At 52.9% G+C, this 15990-nt stretch overlaps 1 protein-coding gene and 1 long non-coding RNA gene across 4 annotated transcripts; one reads left to right on the forward strand and one right to left on the reverse strand.

Moving 5' to 3' along the window:
• Positions 1 to 649: 649 nt before the first annotated feature.
• On the reverse strand, positions 650 to 15921 carry PKIG (cAMP-dependent protein kinase inhibitor gamma). Of its 3 annotated transcripts, none has more exons than XM_035343486.1 (4): positions 15704 to 15921; positions 10291 to 10358; positions 2680 to 2855; positions 650 to 1590 (listed from the first exon to the last, which is right to left on the reverse strand). In XM_035343486.1, exons 3-4 carry the CDS (start codon positions 2828 to 2830, stop codon positions 1511 to 1513), a joined length of 231 nt encoding a protein of 76 aa, XP_035199377.1. In that variant the 5' UTR covers positions 2831 to 2855; positions 10291 to 10358; positions 15704 to 15921; the 3' UTR covers positions 650 to 1510. The 3 variants fall into 3 exon arrangements, with proteins under 3 accessions (XP_035199377.1, XP_035199375.1, XP_035199378.1); XM_035343484.1 differs by lacking the exon at positions 15704 to 15921 and adding an exon at positions 15447 to 15687; XM_035343487.1 differs by lacking the exons at positions 10291 to 10358; positions 15704 to 15921 and adding an exon at positions 15447 to 15692.
• On the forward strand, positions 7345 to 12141 carry LOC118176496. Its single transcript, XR_004755436.1, has 3 exons — positions 7345 to 8608; positions 9679 to 9682; positions 11089 to 12141. It is a non-coding gene; the product is annotated as an uncharacterized LOC118176496 (long non-coding RNA).
• Positions 15922 to 15990: the final 69 nt, after the last annotated feature.

Raw genomic sequence — 15990 nt, forward strand, 5'->3', positions numbered from 1 at the left:
TTGCTTCTTGGACATCCATAGACAATTCGCCTGCTGTCTGGCAGCAACTTCCCTGCTTATTTACGGCCTTGTTTGCTCTGATAAATCTCAAAGTTGTAACGGTCAGTTCTTCCCGAAGCTGTCAAGGAGGTGCTTGTCCCCGTGTCACTGCTGGAGGCTTTCTCAGGCCGGCTCTGCCTTGCCCTGTCCATTGCAGGACCGATGCCTGTGGGGCTGGAGCTGTCTCCCAGAGCTCTACTGGGATCATCTGTCCTGGGTGGGTGAAACACAAGTGATGGATGTCCTTGTAGCTTGGTGCTGGTGCTGTGCTGAGGACACCTCTTCCCACCAGCATCTCTTCTCCTGGTGTCTCGGCTGCTCTGCCAAGTCCTAAGCCATCTTTACCCTGCTTGACTTCTAGTAAACCTGGAAAAGCACTGCCTTGCAGCAAACCTGGGCAAGTCGGGGCAAATTTTTGCATTCTCCACCCCCAGCTTTAAATCTGCTTCTAACTGCAAATGTTTGGGGTGGTTTCGCAGCCCCAAACAGAAGGGACTCTCTTGTCATACAGTTCCCTATCTCCCTCTTAGAGGCTGGTGTAACCTCCTTGCAGCCCAACCTGTTACAAGGTAAAACGGAGGAAGAACAACCATCCAGGCAGAACACCTTTGGTACTTGAAGGCTGTGTTATTTATTCCAACAGCTTATATAGTTTTATCAAACCATCTTTAACACAAAACATGTCTCCTAAAAGAGAGAACGGTGTGAGATCCTACTGGAGATAATCTCAGCTGACAGCTTGCAAAGTTAAGCCTGAATTTCAACAGTCAAAACAGCAAAATATTTCTCCCCTCCCCTTAACAATACCTTAAAATGCTAAAACCCAAAGAAAAAGATGCCTGTGGCTGATGCTGCTGGGCCTGTCGGTGGAGCTTGTCCACACGGGGCTGTGCTTTGGTCCTTTCCTGGTGCTGAGCAGCAGCAGTGGGGCTGCACGGGGCTGGCCATGGATGCACGAGACCGGACAACCCCCCCCCCCCGCGCTGCCTGCCCTGGTGAGCGGCCCCATGGGCGGTCTGGAGGCCAGCTCAGCTGTGAAATGCAGGATGAGGGCAGTGCGTGGAAAAACCAATTGTCTAAACTTCTAATATATGGAAACAGAATAAATAATAGGCTAAATTTGCAATAATGGGAAGGTACCTTGGACAGGAAAGTCTGGTGTGTATATTATTACTGAAATCGCTTTTTCCCATAGGGGAAAATTGCAGCTAAGGCATCTTGAGAATGGCTCATATCACTACAAACGCTGCAGTGTTGCTCTAAATCATTAAGGATGCGAGCAGAAGTCTTTCGGAGGTGCCAGTCCTTGTGCAGCATCTTGCGGTGCTCTAAACAAAATGGCTGCTGCAGAGGCATTTGACAGACAGCTGCCTGGTCCAGGTTGGCTTTTGTCCACAAATTCAATAGCAAATTCTCGTTTAACATTCACAGCAAGTCCCTCCTGCTGCCCCATCCCGCCCCCTGCACGCTGTCATGGAGAGGGTTTGTTTTCTTGCTCCTTTGGTCGTGCTCCAGGGTCGCTCTCAGAAGAGGTGCTAGGTGCTTCGCTGTCTGCAGGAGGGAGGAGTGGGAGGAAAGCATGGTTACGCTGTGCTCAGGACACAAGGCATGTCATTGCTACAGCTGACTTCTTTCAGCTCGCTAGCTGAAGCCCTATTGCCACCTACCTGTGGCCAGATATTTGGCTTAAACGTATAGGGTTGTCCCATCACCTTCCCAGAGCACAAACCCTTCTCAAAGCGGGGTAGCTGGTGGTGCTGGGAGGGTGCCTCGGGTCTCAAAGGAAGGTGCAAGGACTTTACATGACTGCAGGGTGCAGCAGTCCTAAACCAACAGTCCCTTCCAAAGCAGGGATGAGCTCTCCTTGCCTAACTTGTGAAGGCAAGTTGTATGCAGACAGCCAGGCAGTTACCCGGGTTCTCTCACTAAATGAGCTCCAGGTTGTGCTTATTGTGGGCAGGTGTATGGACGTGTACTATTAGGGACATGTTTGAAGAGGTACAGCTGGGGTAATGCATTTTAAAGCATTTTTTATAGTTACAGAGTGCAGCTTGGAGAAGGGGCTGGAAAGGAGTTTATTCTCTGCAGCCGTGCTGTGTGTTTGGTTGCTTGTTAGTGAACCCAGCCTCAGAGCTGAGGATTTGTGCATCCCATAGTTAGCTGGGCAGCAACGCTGAGCAGGGTGAAGCTGCCATGTCTGGGCTATGGGGGAAGGCTTGGAGATGGCTGGTGGTGTTTAAAATTACTGCTGTTGCTATTTAAAATACTAATTAAGGGGTAATTAAAAAATGGAAAAAGCAAATTACAGCCCCTAGACCCATGATTTTTATGAAGCCTAAGGTATTTTTGACATGGACTTTGCCCAGGGAAGGCTGCTGGTTGGTGCTTGTCCTGTTAAAACAGGACCAAGACCTTGGCTGCAGTGTTCTTGCACCAGGACCCCAGGGACCACCGCGCTGGCTGCAAGATACCCTTGGTCTGAGAGCCTCCTGCTGGCTGCATTGAGGGATGGGATGTTCCCCTTGAGCACCCCCCCCGTTGTGCCTGGCTCCCAGGGAATTTGCTTTGCTCCAATTTCATGATGTGCCCGCCTAGGCTGGGCACCACGAGCTGTGGTTACCAGTGCCTGTGGCAGCTCACCTGCCCCTTCGACAGTGAGGTCACTGATGTCCTCAGTCAGTTTGCGCATGCTGATGGTGGTTGCATCTCGCTGGATGTCGTGGACAGCGTTCCTCCGGCCAGCCCGATCGCAGGAAATAAAGTCAGTGTACGTGCTGGACTCTACCTCCATTGAATTTCTATGCACATCCAAAATTCTGCAGAGAAAACACAACTCTGAGGTCAAGGATGCTCGGCCAACCTGGATGCGTGGCTGCATCCAGGTGAGATGACTTTATGCAGGTAAATTACAGCATGAAAAAAAAAAAAAAAAAAAGCCCCTGCAACTCTGCTCCCAGTCAGAGCAGCTACCGAAATCTCAGGTAACAACCTGCTGCTGGCTCTGCCGTCACCAGCTTTGTTCTCAGTGCACACCACGCGCCTGCCGCTTGGCTCCCCGGCACGGTGGGGGAATGGAAGCCGTCTTGGATTCAAAGCTCAGCATTCCAGCTCGACATCAGCCTGGCCCAAGCCTTTCTTCACCCTCCAAATGCCATCGGAGGCACTTTGAATGGAGGCTGAATTTGGCTCTTCGCACTGGGGGGGCTGATCCAAACTGAATTTGTAATCAGAAATGGGGCTCCAGGAGGCAGCCCCAAAACCTCCAGGAGCCAGTGAGCGCTTCACATCAGTACTGGGGTGTTTGACACATTCATGTAACTGGCAGAGTGCTTGGTGGGACAGCTTTCTGATAAGCACTTTAACATGTGAAAACCAACCATTCTGTGAGGTTTTTGGATCCCTTCGCTCCTGTCTGTGCCAAGTGCAGAGTGCAAAGAAAGGTTCACAATGAACACAAGCTGCTGGCCAGCTCTTGGTCCAGCCTGGTGGGTGTTTAAGCTGTTGGTTTTCATTTTAGCTGAGGCTTTAACTTGCCAGCGTTTGTCCTGCACACAGTGCAGGGAGCTGAGCAGCTTTGGGAACGTAACACAAGCGTCTTGGCACCCGGGCATGGAGCTAGCTGTCCCATGCTGCCTCGGCGCTGGAAACCTGGTGCTCCTGGTTCCCTTTCCTGCTCACTGAGTTTGGCACTTGGTTTGTTTTTTCTGTGTGAAAGTTAGAGGCTACCGGTTGGCTTATTTTGCCCATGGTAAAGAACGCCTTCCGCCCTGCTGCTCCGCGTGGAGGAGCGCTGATTAGGAGCAGTGGCATCTAATGGAAAAAAAGGCAACTTCTTGCATTCACTTGCTTTTGTGTCTTGGGGTTAATGTGCCCCTGTTCAGCTCCTGCACCAATCCTGCTCAATGCTTATCTTCCTACCAGGGAAGCCTGCTGGGAAGCCCAGCCCCTCAAACCCACAGCCTCGGGAGCCTCGCAGCCCCCACCTGGCAAAAGCGCCTTATCTTGGGGCACGGCGAGCGTTCAGCCATCCCCTTGCAAGTCCTTATCGAAGCTCGGCAGCTCCGTGGGAGCAGCGGGGATGATGCTGGGGCAGAAGCCACCGGGAGGTGGCGGCTGAGCTCTGCCGCCCGGCTCAGCCCGCGGAGCCTCGCAGCGTCACCGGGGCCGGGGCGGCCGCTTCCCGCAGCGCCGGCCCCTTGCTATAGGCTCCTGTCCCGGCCCCTTGCTCCAGGCTCCTGTCCCTCTCTGCAGCTCCCCTAGGCCTGGCCAGGGTGTCCCTGCCCGCCCTCATGGCCACCAGGGCGCCGGGAAGCCCCTGCATCCAGGAGCCACAGCCTCAATTTTCAGGGGGAGATGTGATTTTTCAGTAGTTCCTGGCAAACCTAAACCAGCTCGGTGGGGGCGAGCCAGTGAAACAGATGTTAGCATCGGCCAGTGATAAGAAAGAACCGCTTCCCTCCTGCCTGCAGAGTTGGAGTCATGTCACTGTGGATGGACGGTCGTGGAGCGGTGGCTCCCCAATTTAAAGCTCCCTCGCCTTGCTGAAATAACCTTGCCCTGCCAGGCCTGCTGCTTGGCTCGAGCTTATTTTTCCGTAGCATCTTGTGAGGACTGTAACAAAACGGGAGATCTGAGCCGCAACAGTCTTGGCTCTGCTGCTGTGGACGTGGCGTTCGGGGCAGATCTTGGTGCCAGACCTTGGCTGGGCTCGCTGTCCTTCCCCAGGGAGCTCATGGGCAGCGGGAGGAGCAGCTGGCTCTTCCCTCCGGGGTCTGAACTTCCCTGCTGCAGACAAACAAGCCCTGCTCACAGCCAGGTGGAATTTCACACATTCAGAAGGTGAACTCACCGCCTCTCTGTCCAGCTGACAAGCCACCTACCAATTCCCATTTCCCCCTTTGCCTGCTCCTCCCCAGCACAGCTCCCAGGCCCATCACCATGAGCACGCGTACCTGCAAGCACTGGGAGGTGGACAACGGCCTGGAAACACTGCTGGGGGGTTAAACACCACAGGGCCACGCGCCTGCAGTGCAGACATACGTCCCATGGCTTGTGTCCCATGGCTTGGAGGGCTCGGGTGGATTTTTGCAGTCACACCCAGCCCTGGACTCCAGTTTCAAAGGAAGCCCTTCACGTGACACTGCATCTGTCCCTCATCTAGGTTGACCTGTAAGCTAGGAAGAGCTATTTTCATGGCTAAGAAGAGCTATTTTTGGACTGCACGCTGACCCAGGCTACCGGCAGGCAGAATGGTTGTGCTGAGCATGCCCCTGGCCTGCCTCTTACCTCAGGCTCATGTCAGACTTTTGCTCTACTCTAACTGGGCTTCGCAGTAACTGCATAATCTGTCTGGGTCAGACAAATTTCTGTTCATCTCCTCGTGGCACCTCTCGCTACAGGACGCCTTTGAGCACTTCTTAGACATCCTTGCCTCTTAGGGGAGCCAGCCCAGCCCAGCCGGCAGCTGTAAGGGGAGAGGCACGAAGGTTAAACAGCAGCGGGTTTCTCTGCCTGAAGCACCGCCCGAGCCCACATGGCTTCCCTTCATGGAGGGGAAGGAATTGGGCCCTATCTCGATTCCCCCGCTCCCAGGCGTGGTGCTGGGCAGGGCAGGGCCTGTGCCTGCCGTTGGTTCTGGGGCCACACAGAGATGTCCCCGTTCCTCAAGTGTGCGCTGTCCCCTGGGACACCCAAAGACTGTCTTGGTGACCCCAACAGGCAGCCGGCAAGGGCTGGCATGGGGACACCGAGCCCTGAGGTGCAGGAGCCCCCCACACTTACATCCGCAATGCTCCCACCGCCCGATGCGAGTGGCAGTTGGGACGAACGGCTCCATGCCCACAGGGCTGGATCCTGCTCTCCTGGTGTCACACCAGAGGATCGAACTGCTGCTGTTGGCCTACGGACTTCTGGAGGCCCAGCCAAGCTTTTTCCCAAAGCAAACTGAACCTTGCTGTGTTTCTGGGGTGAAACTTCTTCTTTGCATTGCAGTTCAGCAGGGGAAGAAGGATACTGCCCCTTTTTTTCTGTTCAGGCTTCGCATCCTGCTTCTCTTCCCTTTACCACCAACTTGCAGGGACGAGGGCATGGAGACGTACAGTGCCATCAAGATCTCCGTGTTGCACCCCTTGCCCTTTCATTCCCGGGTACCATGGCTATTATTAGCCCTTTCCTGCTGGGGGCAGATCCATAACAACAGCAAAACACACTCAACAGCCCTGCCGGGCTTGTAAAATATTTACAGCGTGAGATGGTTTGCTGCCAAGGGGGCCTGGTAAAGCACAGAAGCAGCAGCACCGGGATTTCTGTGCTCCCTGCGGTCTGCTGCGAGGTTCCCTGCTGCGAGAGCCTCATCCAGCCAGGAGGGAAAAAATCCCACAGGGCAATAGCCAGCACTTGAGGTCAGGGGGTTTCCACCAACTGTCTGACAGCTTCCAGCTGGAATTTCAGCAAATTTTCCACTGCCTCTTGTCTGGGAACATGCGTGAGAGGTTGCACACCAAAGGATGAGGACTCCATAATGGGGTTATCAGGGTTAGGGAGTATTTTTAGACCTGTGCCAGTGCCTTTAGGACCTCACTACAGCTCAAGACTCTCATGTCCTGGAGCTTTGATCCAGGGCCAGAAGCCAGGGTGACGCCGTAGAAGCCCTGCAGTTTGCACAGTCCTGGTGCTGCTGGTGGGGCTGGCAGCAGGGCCTGAACCAGGCACAGAGCTCCCCTGCCCTCCTGCTGGGCCTGCATCCTCCGAAATGTGGTGGAGGCCTTGCCTCTGCCTGAACTGATGTTCTCCAAGCTGTGGGACCCCCAGTTTCATGGCTGGGAGAAAAGAGGCAGCAGCCTGATCTGCTATGGCACGGGTGTCCATCTCACATGCTGAACAACATGGAAAAGCCTCGCCATGCTGTGGTGGTGAAGAAATGCCAAGGTTGGGCATGTCACATTGGTATTTTTGGAAGGCTTTTGCTGTGGGATTCCTTGTAGTAACTCTGCACCTTCTGGCTCTGACACTAAATGCAGTGAATTCAACCAGCCCCGACATCACGACATCTCCTTCCACTGCAGGGATTCTGCAAGAACAGAGCTTTTAGGGTTCTCCAGGACTTGGTGGAAAAATATAATTCATATAGCAGAAGAACAGGCACAGCAGGGAGATTGAGGCTCAGTGTGTAAAACAGATACCATCTGTTGCTTTGGCCTTGTTTTGTGGCAGGAAGATCACTTGAGGCCTGTAAAGCTGGTAACCCATTGCTTAGCCTCCAATTTAAGATGTGGCTTAGCCTGACTCCTGTAGGACTTAGGACTTCACGCCCCGTGTTGGTGGCTGCACAAGGATGCCAGTCATTGCCCTCTGCGTGGGGAAAAATCACATTTTTCCTTGGCAACTGAGCTTTTCTGGGGCTCCTCCCTTCCCACAGCATCCAAACCTCATCTGCATTTTAAGCCTCTTCTGCAGCTTCTCAACAAGTTGATTAATGGAAATAATTGGTCTCTCCGTGCATCTGGAGCCAGTTGCCGTGACAGCAGTTTCATTTGTGTTTTGTTACCAGGTTGAGCTTGTTTTCTGCATCCCACAGCTTTGAGGTGCCACTGTCCCCATCCCTGGGGCAGCCACACATCCCTCAGGGCTCAGGGAGACAGGGCCCATCAGGATGAGCCCCAGCACCGTGGCATGGGGCTGGGGCAGCCCCACAACATGCAGGGTGAGCACCCATATGGTGGGGGACATGGTAGCCTTGGGCTGTGGCGAGCTGGTGCCTTGCTCTCCCCTGATTTTCCCCTCCCAGTGGAGGCAGACATGGCTCCACCACCCACGATGTGCAGACTGACGAGCCCAAGCCCTTCATCCAAGCACCCTTGGCCCCACTCCTTGGTCCCCCACGGAGACCCCATCAAAGCTGTGAGGAGTATGAGGGGAGGACTCTACCCACCATTATTTTTATTTTTTCCCCAACTTCTTGTTTAGCTGCTTTTGTACATGAATGCACTTTCACATGAACAAAACCATGGCTGTGTGGAAGATTTGCTAATGGGTGAATTTGCAAAACAGACTAACCACAGACCAGATGCTTTAAACCCTCCAGCTGTAACAGTCTGACAGCTGCTGTTGTATTCATGTCCTAGGAGGACCCTTGTATTGTCCCCACTTGTGATGTCTCAGCACAGCCAGGCCTTTTGGTGGGTTCCTTTGCAATGGAGATCCCCACGAATCCCCTGCCTCCCCCCAGACCATCCAGGCCTCTGGAAGAAAAGTCCCTGCTGTCTTTCACTTCAAATTTCCTACAAAGGCTGGAAACTACCCAACGGTCCCACAGCTCTTCTGATCACATCAGGGCACTGAATTCAGAGACCGTGACCTCCTCAAACCCTGCCTGGGATGTTCACCCACCACACCAGCACCTTGCAGCCTCCCCAGGTGAGAAGGATTTCCCTGAGCCCAGAGGAGATGCAGCTGGGGCCTATTTTCTAGCATGGCTGCCCTTGTTTGTATAAAAGGAGGAGGAAAGCCCAGCAGCTCTTGATGGGATAGCTCTGTTTGGGGGAAGACCTTTCTATGAAGGCAGAGGTATGTAGGCCTGGGTTTTTACTTATGTACTGAGAGGGACAAAGAGCAAATCCTGTGTGGCTTTGTTCTGTGGTCTGAAAGGCTGAGTTTGGCTGCTGTGTGGAAGTGTTGCAGGAAGGCAGATCCTAGCTGTGGTGCCCATGCCTGCCCTGGCTCTTCTTCATCTAGGCTCACACAGCCCCATGGGTGTCACATCCACACCTGAGCAGCGTGTTCCCACTTGGTGCAGTGTGAGGGGCTGTGGGAGAAGCCCTGCGGCCTCCTGAGGGGCCAGAGCCCTGGCAGCTCCCAGCAGTCCCTAAAAATAACCAGGGCAGCTCTTACAAGTGTCACTGTGGAATGAGGCAGGCTGATTAGCAGAAATGGTCTTAGCTCTGCTCCCTGGGGCTCGCCTGGCTGGTTCACTTGTGCTGCTTCACAGAGCAAAAATCACTCGCATAACTCAGAGGAGAGGAGTAGTGCTTGCTTGGAAAATGGGGGAAGGTCTGTCCCTGGGAGCAATGACAAGGGTCAGTGGCTGGGCTGCTGCTACTGGTGATTTGCTGACAGTTAAAATGGGAAGTGTAGGAGTAAAAAAAACAGCTGGTAGGAGCTGGTTGAGCTGAGTCCTTCTGTGTGATCCCATGGCTCCTATGACCTGCTGAAAGCAGCAGCCCCTCTGGCTGTGCTGCCTTGCTGGAGCCCTGTGCACCCACCTCACAGTGTTGCTGTGGTGGTGGGGGGGGAGATTTCTGGTACATCTGTGTTAGGTGTAGCAGCTACTGAGCCTTGCTGCAGGCAGGGTACATCCCCTGCACATGAGTCACCAGGGATATGGGATCTTGACATGAGTTGAAGTGGTGCTCGAGATGCATCAAAACACTGAGCGTGTACTTGGAGAGATCCTTGCAAGCTATAGTCTTAGAAGGGAAAGTGCCTAATTAAATGAATCGCCAGATATTTTATGACCCACTGAAAGGCAGCCTGGGCACAGAAGGACATGGGGTGTCTCCAGTATGTACGGAAAGGTGTTGGGTATAGGCGAACTGCTCTGGGACCTGCAGGGTGAGTGACAGTGCACCAGCCAGCCCTGAGACATGTTGGTGCCAGATCTGCAGATACCTGCTCAGTGCAAACAGCCTGTAAGTGATGAGAGAAAGCAGCAAGGTGACCTGCACGGCCAGACATGGGACTGAGAAGCTCTGAGCATGAGACACAGGAGTGAAAGCACAGGGAGGATCGTCTGAGGCAGCAGGCTCACCACTCACACAAATGTCACTGGAAGGCTCAGAGCTGGGGCTTTCCTGCATCTTGCTGGGCTGACCCTATCTGCAGAGCAAAACTGGCATGGCAACGTGGGAGCAGGCTGCAGGAAGGGCAGGATCTGAGTGTGGGGTTTCCCTCCCGAGCTATCAGCCATGCTGTGGGGCTGTGCCATACAGCTCATGCTAGGGCTGCCCAGGGAGCTGGCAGCACAACATGGCTTGGGGTGTGTGTGGCTGCGAAGTATGGAAAATGCAGCAGGGAAGTCATTACAGCACAACTGCGGATATTGGTTTCCTCTTAGCAACTTTCTAGCAGCTAGTAATACAGAATACAGAGAGGTCAAATGACTTCTTACAAAATAGGAAGGAAAAAACTTTTCCCTCTTTATATAATACTTCCCCAAGAATAAAAATCTTATCAGTCTGCAGTGTGAATCCCTACCTGGTTTAGTTGACTTTCCTTCTGGACATGACTTCAGACAAGCTTCATACACAGCAGGACAGTGGTTTCTGGAGAAGGAAAATAAAATAAGTGTAAGAAAATAGTGTTTGTTTTAGGAATTGGAAAGCTCAGCAGCTTTTTCCATCACCTGTGAGTGTAACAGGAGGGGGTGTGGGGTTGGTGAGCACTGAGATGAGCAGTGAGAGGCCTCAGGACACAGGTGTTCATAAGAAATGTTCTCACCATGTGTTTTTCTGCATTAGAAATGGTTTGTTTTGCTGGGTCTAAGAGCAAAGAAAGCCCAACCAGTGGTCTGGCCTCACAGAAGTTCCCTTTTGGTTTTACTTCTCCTTTCAACAACTTGATTTGAGCGTGCTGGGAAGAACCGAAGCCACTCAGTCCCCTGACCTGCACCACAGGGAGGCCTGGGGGGTTCAATGCTGATGACAAAAGTATAAATAAATATTGGTTTGCAGCCCCACTGCCATTTAAAGAAGTGAAACTTCCGTGTTAGCTGCTTTGAGGGGAAAAAAAAGGGGAAGTTTGTCTGGTACTTCAGTCACCTTGGTTTGCCTGGTGCTGTTTGGTTCTCTGCACACAGCTGTGCCTTCTCCCTTTGTCCCTAAGCCCCACTCAAAGACATTTCCTCTGTGGCCTTAACATCTGCGGATGACTTGCAATCTCCTGACCTGCAGAGTCCAGCCAACAAGACACTTGCTTATTTTAGCAGCTGTTTCAGCTTTCAGACTTTTTGGAACATCATGGACTGCTTTTTTTTTTTTTTTTACTTGGTCCCAGGGACACATGCTAGCAGACAAAAAGCAAGAGATTAACCATTTAAGGAAGCAAGCAGGAGCTCATTCAGCAATTCTTCTGCCTCGTCCACCTGGGCTCTGGGCCACACTCTGACTGCAGTCATTTTCCAAACCAGGACAGATCTGCAGACTTCCTCTTCATTCCTTGACCCACTTCTAAAACTGCCTCATTGTTGGAGCTGAGGATTGCTCGCCTGCTCCATCCCTGCCTCAAGGACAGGGCACTTGCTGCTTTTGTGTGTCAGTTTGCCCATCTGTTAAATGCAGCTATTAATACTCTTTCCTCAAGAGATGTTTCAAATATTTGTAAAGCTTTGAGATCTGCAGATGACAGGCTTACAGAAGTGGAAAATACTAATTAAGTTCATGGCAGTATCCAAGCACAGGCGCGAGGGTTTAACAATACACTTCTGTTACTGTTTACCCTGCTTACAGTGAAGTGCTTATTGGAAATGGTAGACAGGAAAAGAAACAGCATTCCCACAACTCTGGGAATACACATCGCCCTTTCGGGGCACTAACCGGGCTAACAAAAGCAGGAAGGAAGAAAGCCAGCTTTGGAAATTCTCAATCCTCGATTTCTCCTCTTTGCATTCCTGCCTCCCTCTGGCTCCCGTGTCGTGCAGCCCAAGCAGTTAAACCTCCAGCACTTCGCATGTATTGCAAAACTTCTCCAAATCTATGGCCCTGTGCCAGGAGATGCTTAAAGCAAATTGGAACGAGGATGCTTTGAACTAGAAGAGCCATCACGAAGTAATTCTGGTCCTGAGGGGATGTTGGGGAAGCCCTGTTTTCTCTCAGAAGAGATGATTTTGGAGAGAGGAACCCATTAGTGACTGGTCTTGGCTTTCCACCCCTCCAGCACTGGCTCCAGCAGGCTGTTTCTCCCCATGGCCCTACCCTGGGGACTTGGAGTCCTGCAGGATAGCAGCTGGGCACCCTGCTCCATCCTCTGCTGGCTCCCCCAGCCCTGGGGGTGGGCAGAGCTGTGAGACCCCATGTGCACAGGCAGGCAGCATCCCACATGGGGGGTCTGGGGGCTTGGGGCTGCTGGTGGGGACTAGCCCTTGCAGTGGGGTAGGGATATGCTGAAGTAACTTCTAAAATATTTTACTCTTCCTAGTCTGGTTCTGTAGTGCACTGAGGTACTGTGTTATTTAGGGCCCTTGCTAAACATCCACACCCAATGAGGAGTGAATTACAAGGGCATTGCCATCAGCATGGTACGCACTGCTTGAGGTCCAGACTCTCTCTCTGTTTTTCAGCTGTTACCCAGAAGGAACACACAAAACAAATGCACTGCTTCAAAATGAGTACATGTTCCAAGAAGCCCAGAGTGCTTTTTGGCAGAATTCAGCCCTATTCTATACAGCAGATGTCTTGGTGTTGCTTTTGATCCAGAGAGGAAATCCTTTTTTGGTTTCAACTAAGGTGATGGCAGCAGACAGAAGGTCGTTCTCATAGCTCTTGACTCACGGGTAAACAACAGGCCAAATGCATCACTGGTTAGAATGGGAGACTGCTCCTCCCGGGGCAGGCTGAAAGACTGTCTCGGTCGGTATCCTGTCTCCAACAGCAGCTGGCATCCTTGACTCAGAGGTGCAAGATGACTTGTAGTTGTGATGGGATATTTTTCGCCAGTTACTAATTGCCCCGAACCAGGAGGTTTTATAATCCTTTAAATGCAATATCCTTATAATTGCGACCGGGATAGCTTTGTTACCTGCATCATGACCTGGCATCCAATACAGTGCCTTCTGAACTCTGAGTGCCAGTGGTATCTAGAGGCAACGAGCACCACTGACTAATTACACTTTGTGGAAAGAGTAATTCCAGTAAAGTTGATGATGCTCTGCTGGGGATGTTTGGCTTATTACATCACTGTCAATATCGACAAATGTTGGCATTTTGGTCCTGGCCTGGGAGTTCCCGAGGCAGCAGCTTGTGGCCAGCAGGCATGGAGGAGAGGCGGAGAGCCCTGTGCCTCTTGGGGCTGTGCTGGGAAGGAAGGCATTTAGGAACCCACAGCGTGAGCCAGAAATGAGTGGTGCAAAGTACATGGCCCTGCAGGCTTGAAAGAAGGGAAAGTTTAGAAATGGGTGAATAAATGGTTCATAGTCCACCACTACTCTTCCTGCTCATGCTACAGGTCCCAGGCTGAGCCGTGGAGCAACATCTCTGCATCTCCGTCACTGCCGTCAGGAGGAGCTGGGGACAAAGTGCATGCAGCCGCCAACCCTCCCTGCCGCACCGGCTGGTACCGGTAAGCTTCTGGGAGCACCTCCCTTTATGGCTTGGCTGGAAGCAGATTGTTTGTGTTTCCCCCCCCCCCCCCCCCCCTTTCTCATCCTCTCTAAGGAACGAGTACTGTGTTGGAAAACTTGTTTTCTGGATTGTTCTGTTTATATGGCTCTGGTGACTTGAAGGCAACCCTCAGTGGTGTGGAGCAGCAATTGGATTAAGGCTTTTAATGTGGAAATTGAGATCAGGGTGGTGCAGTAAGACAAATAAAAAGAAGTGTTGAAGCTCCTGCTGTGTTCCTTACGGAGTCTCAGATTCATCTCCTGGTTCTGCTACAGACCTGTATGAGCCCAGGAAAAGCACCTGATTTGTGCCTGGCCCCATTAAAACAGGGATGATGCCAGTGTTTGGTTATCCAGGCAGGCTGGAGGGATCAGTGCAATAACTGGCCCTGAAACATGGGAGATCCAGGAAACATCAGCAACCTGGAAAATGTTTTTCATAGCTGTGTTCTGGGGGGCAGAGTTGTATGTCTGTGTGCGGGCTTCCAAGTGGGCTCAAAATTCTTTTTTTGTTTCTCCAAATTCATTCTCTCTGGTACAAGAAAATGGGTGGGAAGTGAAACAGAGCATTTTAGCTCATTTTAGCCTTTACACCTGGTCAGAATCAGCCCATGAGTACAGAAATGAGCAGCTGGAAGATGCAGGTCTTTGAATATCTTTGGGTTTTAGCATCTCCACTATGATGCTCCTTGTGTTGGCAGCCTATGTACTTTATTTTAATGGCCTCCAGCTCTCTGGGGCATCCAGGTCCTCACCTTCTGGCAAGTGTCCATGGCGTGGAGCACATGGAGCCCAGCGCCCTGTCCTGTGCTCAGCGTGCAGTTAGCTTTGGTGTAGCCATGTTTGTAAGCAGCCATGTAATTCATATCTGTGCTATGAATGAATTCAGCCTTAGAGGATCATCCTCATTTCCCAGACACCATCCCTCATCACAGTAGACACGTGATGGCTTCTCACTTGAGTGGCCCCACATCACCAGGGTGGCCCCGTCCAGCCAAGAGCCTATGAAGCCAAAGCACATCCCACAGCCACCTGAACTGGGCACACCGACCTCGCTGTGAGCAAGCACAGCCCAGAGCCCGAGGGCTGTGTGTGTCTGACAGCCTCTGCCACCGGCCACATGCTCCCCGTGGAGCTGTCCTCACTGCTGCAGCTGCCCCGCCACAGCCACCTCTTGCTCATCTGGCACTGGCACGTCCTCCTCGTTCATCCCACAGTCACAGCCACCAGGGGCATTGCTCCTGGGAATAAATTAAGCTTGGCTCTTGTTCCATGGACGCATTTACCCCTTCCAACGCAAGGGAAATGCTTCCCAATTGCTCCTCTAGGACCAAGGCGTTGCACTCGTGTGCCAGCTCACCGCTGCTGCTCGCTACCAGCTGCTTAGGGGAAACTGGAGAGAGGAGAGCGACAGGCAGCTCCGAGGTGGAGGAATTTTCAAAGCCTCCTGAGAATATCGCCACACAGCAGTTCTTTTTTTATCCCAACTCTGTGCCTTTTAAAACACTTGCTTGGGAAGCTGGATGCCTGCGAGTCTCTGAGCCTGCTTCCACCGCCTTTGTGAGCCAGGGCTCGGGGTGGCCCCAGTCCACACCACGGGCACGGAGCCCGGTGTCTCACAGCCTGGCATCTACTCCTGGACAGGCACAGCGTGGCCCCTGTGTTGTAAGGGATCCTGTCTGGCCAGTTTCTCAAAATAAATGGACAAACGGCAGAAAGGAGGCCAGAAATCCCCACGGGGGTCACTGAGCCACAATCCTTTGTGATTGCTAAAGCTGCTCTCCCCTCCGCAGCAAGCACGGAGTGACGCGATTTTCAAAGTGAAACGCAGCCACCTCCCTGCCACCGGCACGGCAGAAAGCCAGCATGCAGCCTTGCTTTTCAGCCCACAGTTCGCGGGGAGCAAAATCCCGCTGCTGAGTGTTAGGTGAAAGTTAAGTCTGTCTTTTAAAGAAACCACCCATCGGCAGCCCCCAGCCGCGGACAAGCCCCTGGCAGCATCCTGCCCCTCGCACCCTGCTCCCCGCGCTTCACTTACGGGCACGATGCCTCCAGCTGCTACTCGAGTCCCAAAGCCCCGCTGCTGCCGGAGGGATCGGGGCTGGAAACGCGCCCCGCCAGCCAGGTTGGCCGCAGCCAGCTCCAGACTCGCGGCTTCCTTGTGCTGGGAGCTGCTAAATGAAGTTGCACTTGTGGGGCCGAGGGGCGTGTTCTGCTCCCCGCCGGGTGAGTCTCTGCCTGCTGTAATCCAATGCTCGTCCCGATGATGTCAAGCAGCCGCTGCTCGGCTCCTACCTTACAGGCGGCAGGAGGGATCTGTTTCCTTCTCGCGGGGATCTTTGTTTAGCTTTGCATTGTAACCTCATCTCCTGGCAGCTGCATGTGCCCGAACATCCTTCCTTCGATGCGTGGCTCTCGCTGCCGGGCGCTTCCTCTGTGGGCTCCACCTGTCACCGGCAGCACCCGCAGCTCCGCAAGGCGTCTCGGGTGCATTGCTGGGATGCACGGCTCAGCTGCCCCGTGCCCTTCGTCCCTTCCATGGGGGCCAAGCCATGGGCTCTATCCCACCTGACGCTGCCTGG

Source organism: Oxyura jamaicensis, chromosome 20, assembly GCF_011077185.1.
Source record: "Oxyura jamaicensis isolate SHBP4307 breed ruddy duck chromosome 20, BPBGC_Ojam_1.0, whole genome shotgun sequence".
Taxonomy (NCBI): Eukaryota; Metazoa; Chordata; class Aves; order Anseriformes; family Anatidae; genus Oxyura; species Oxyura jamaicensis.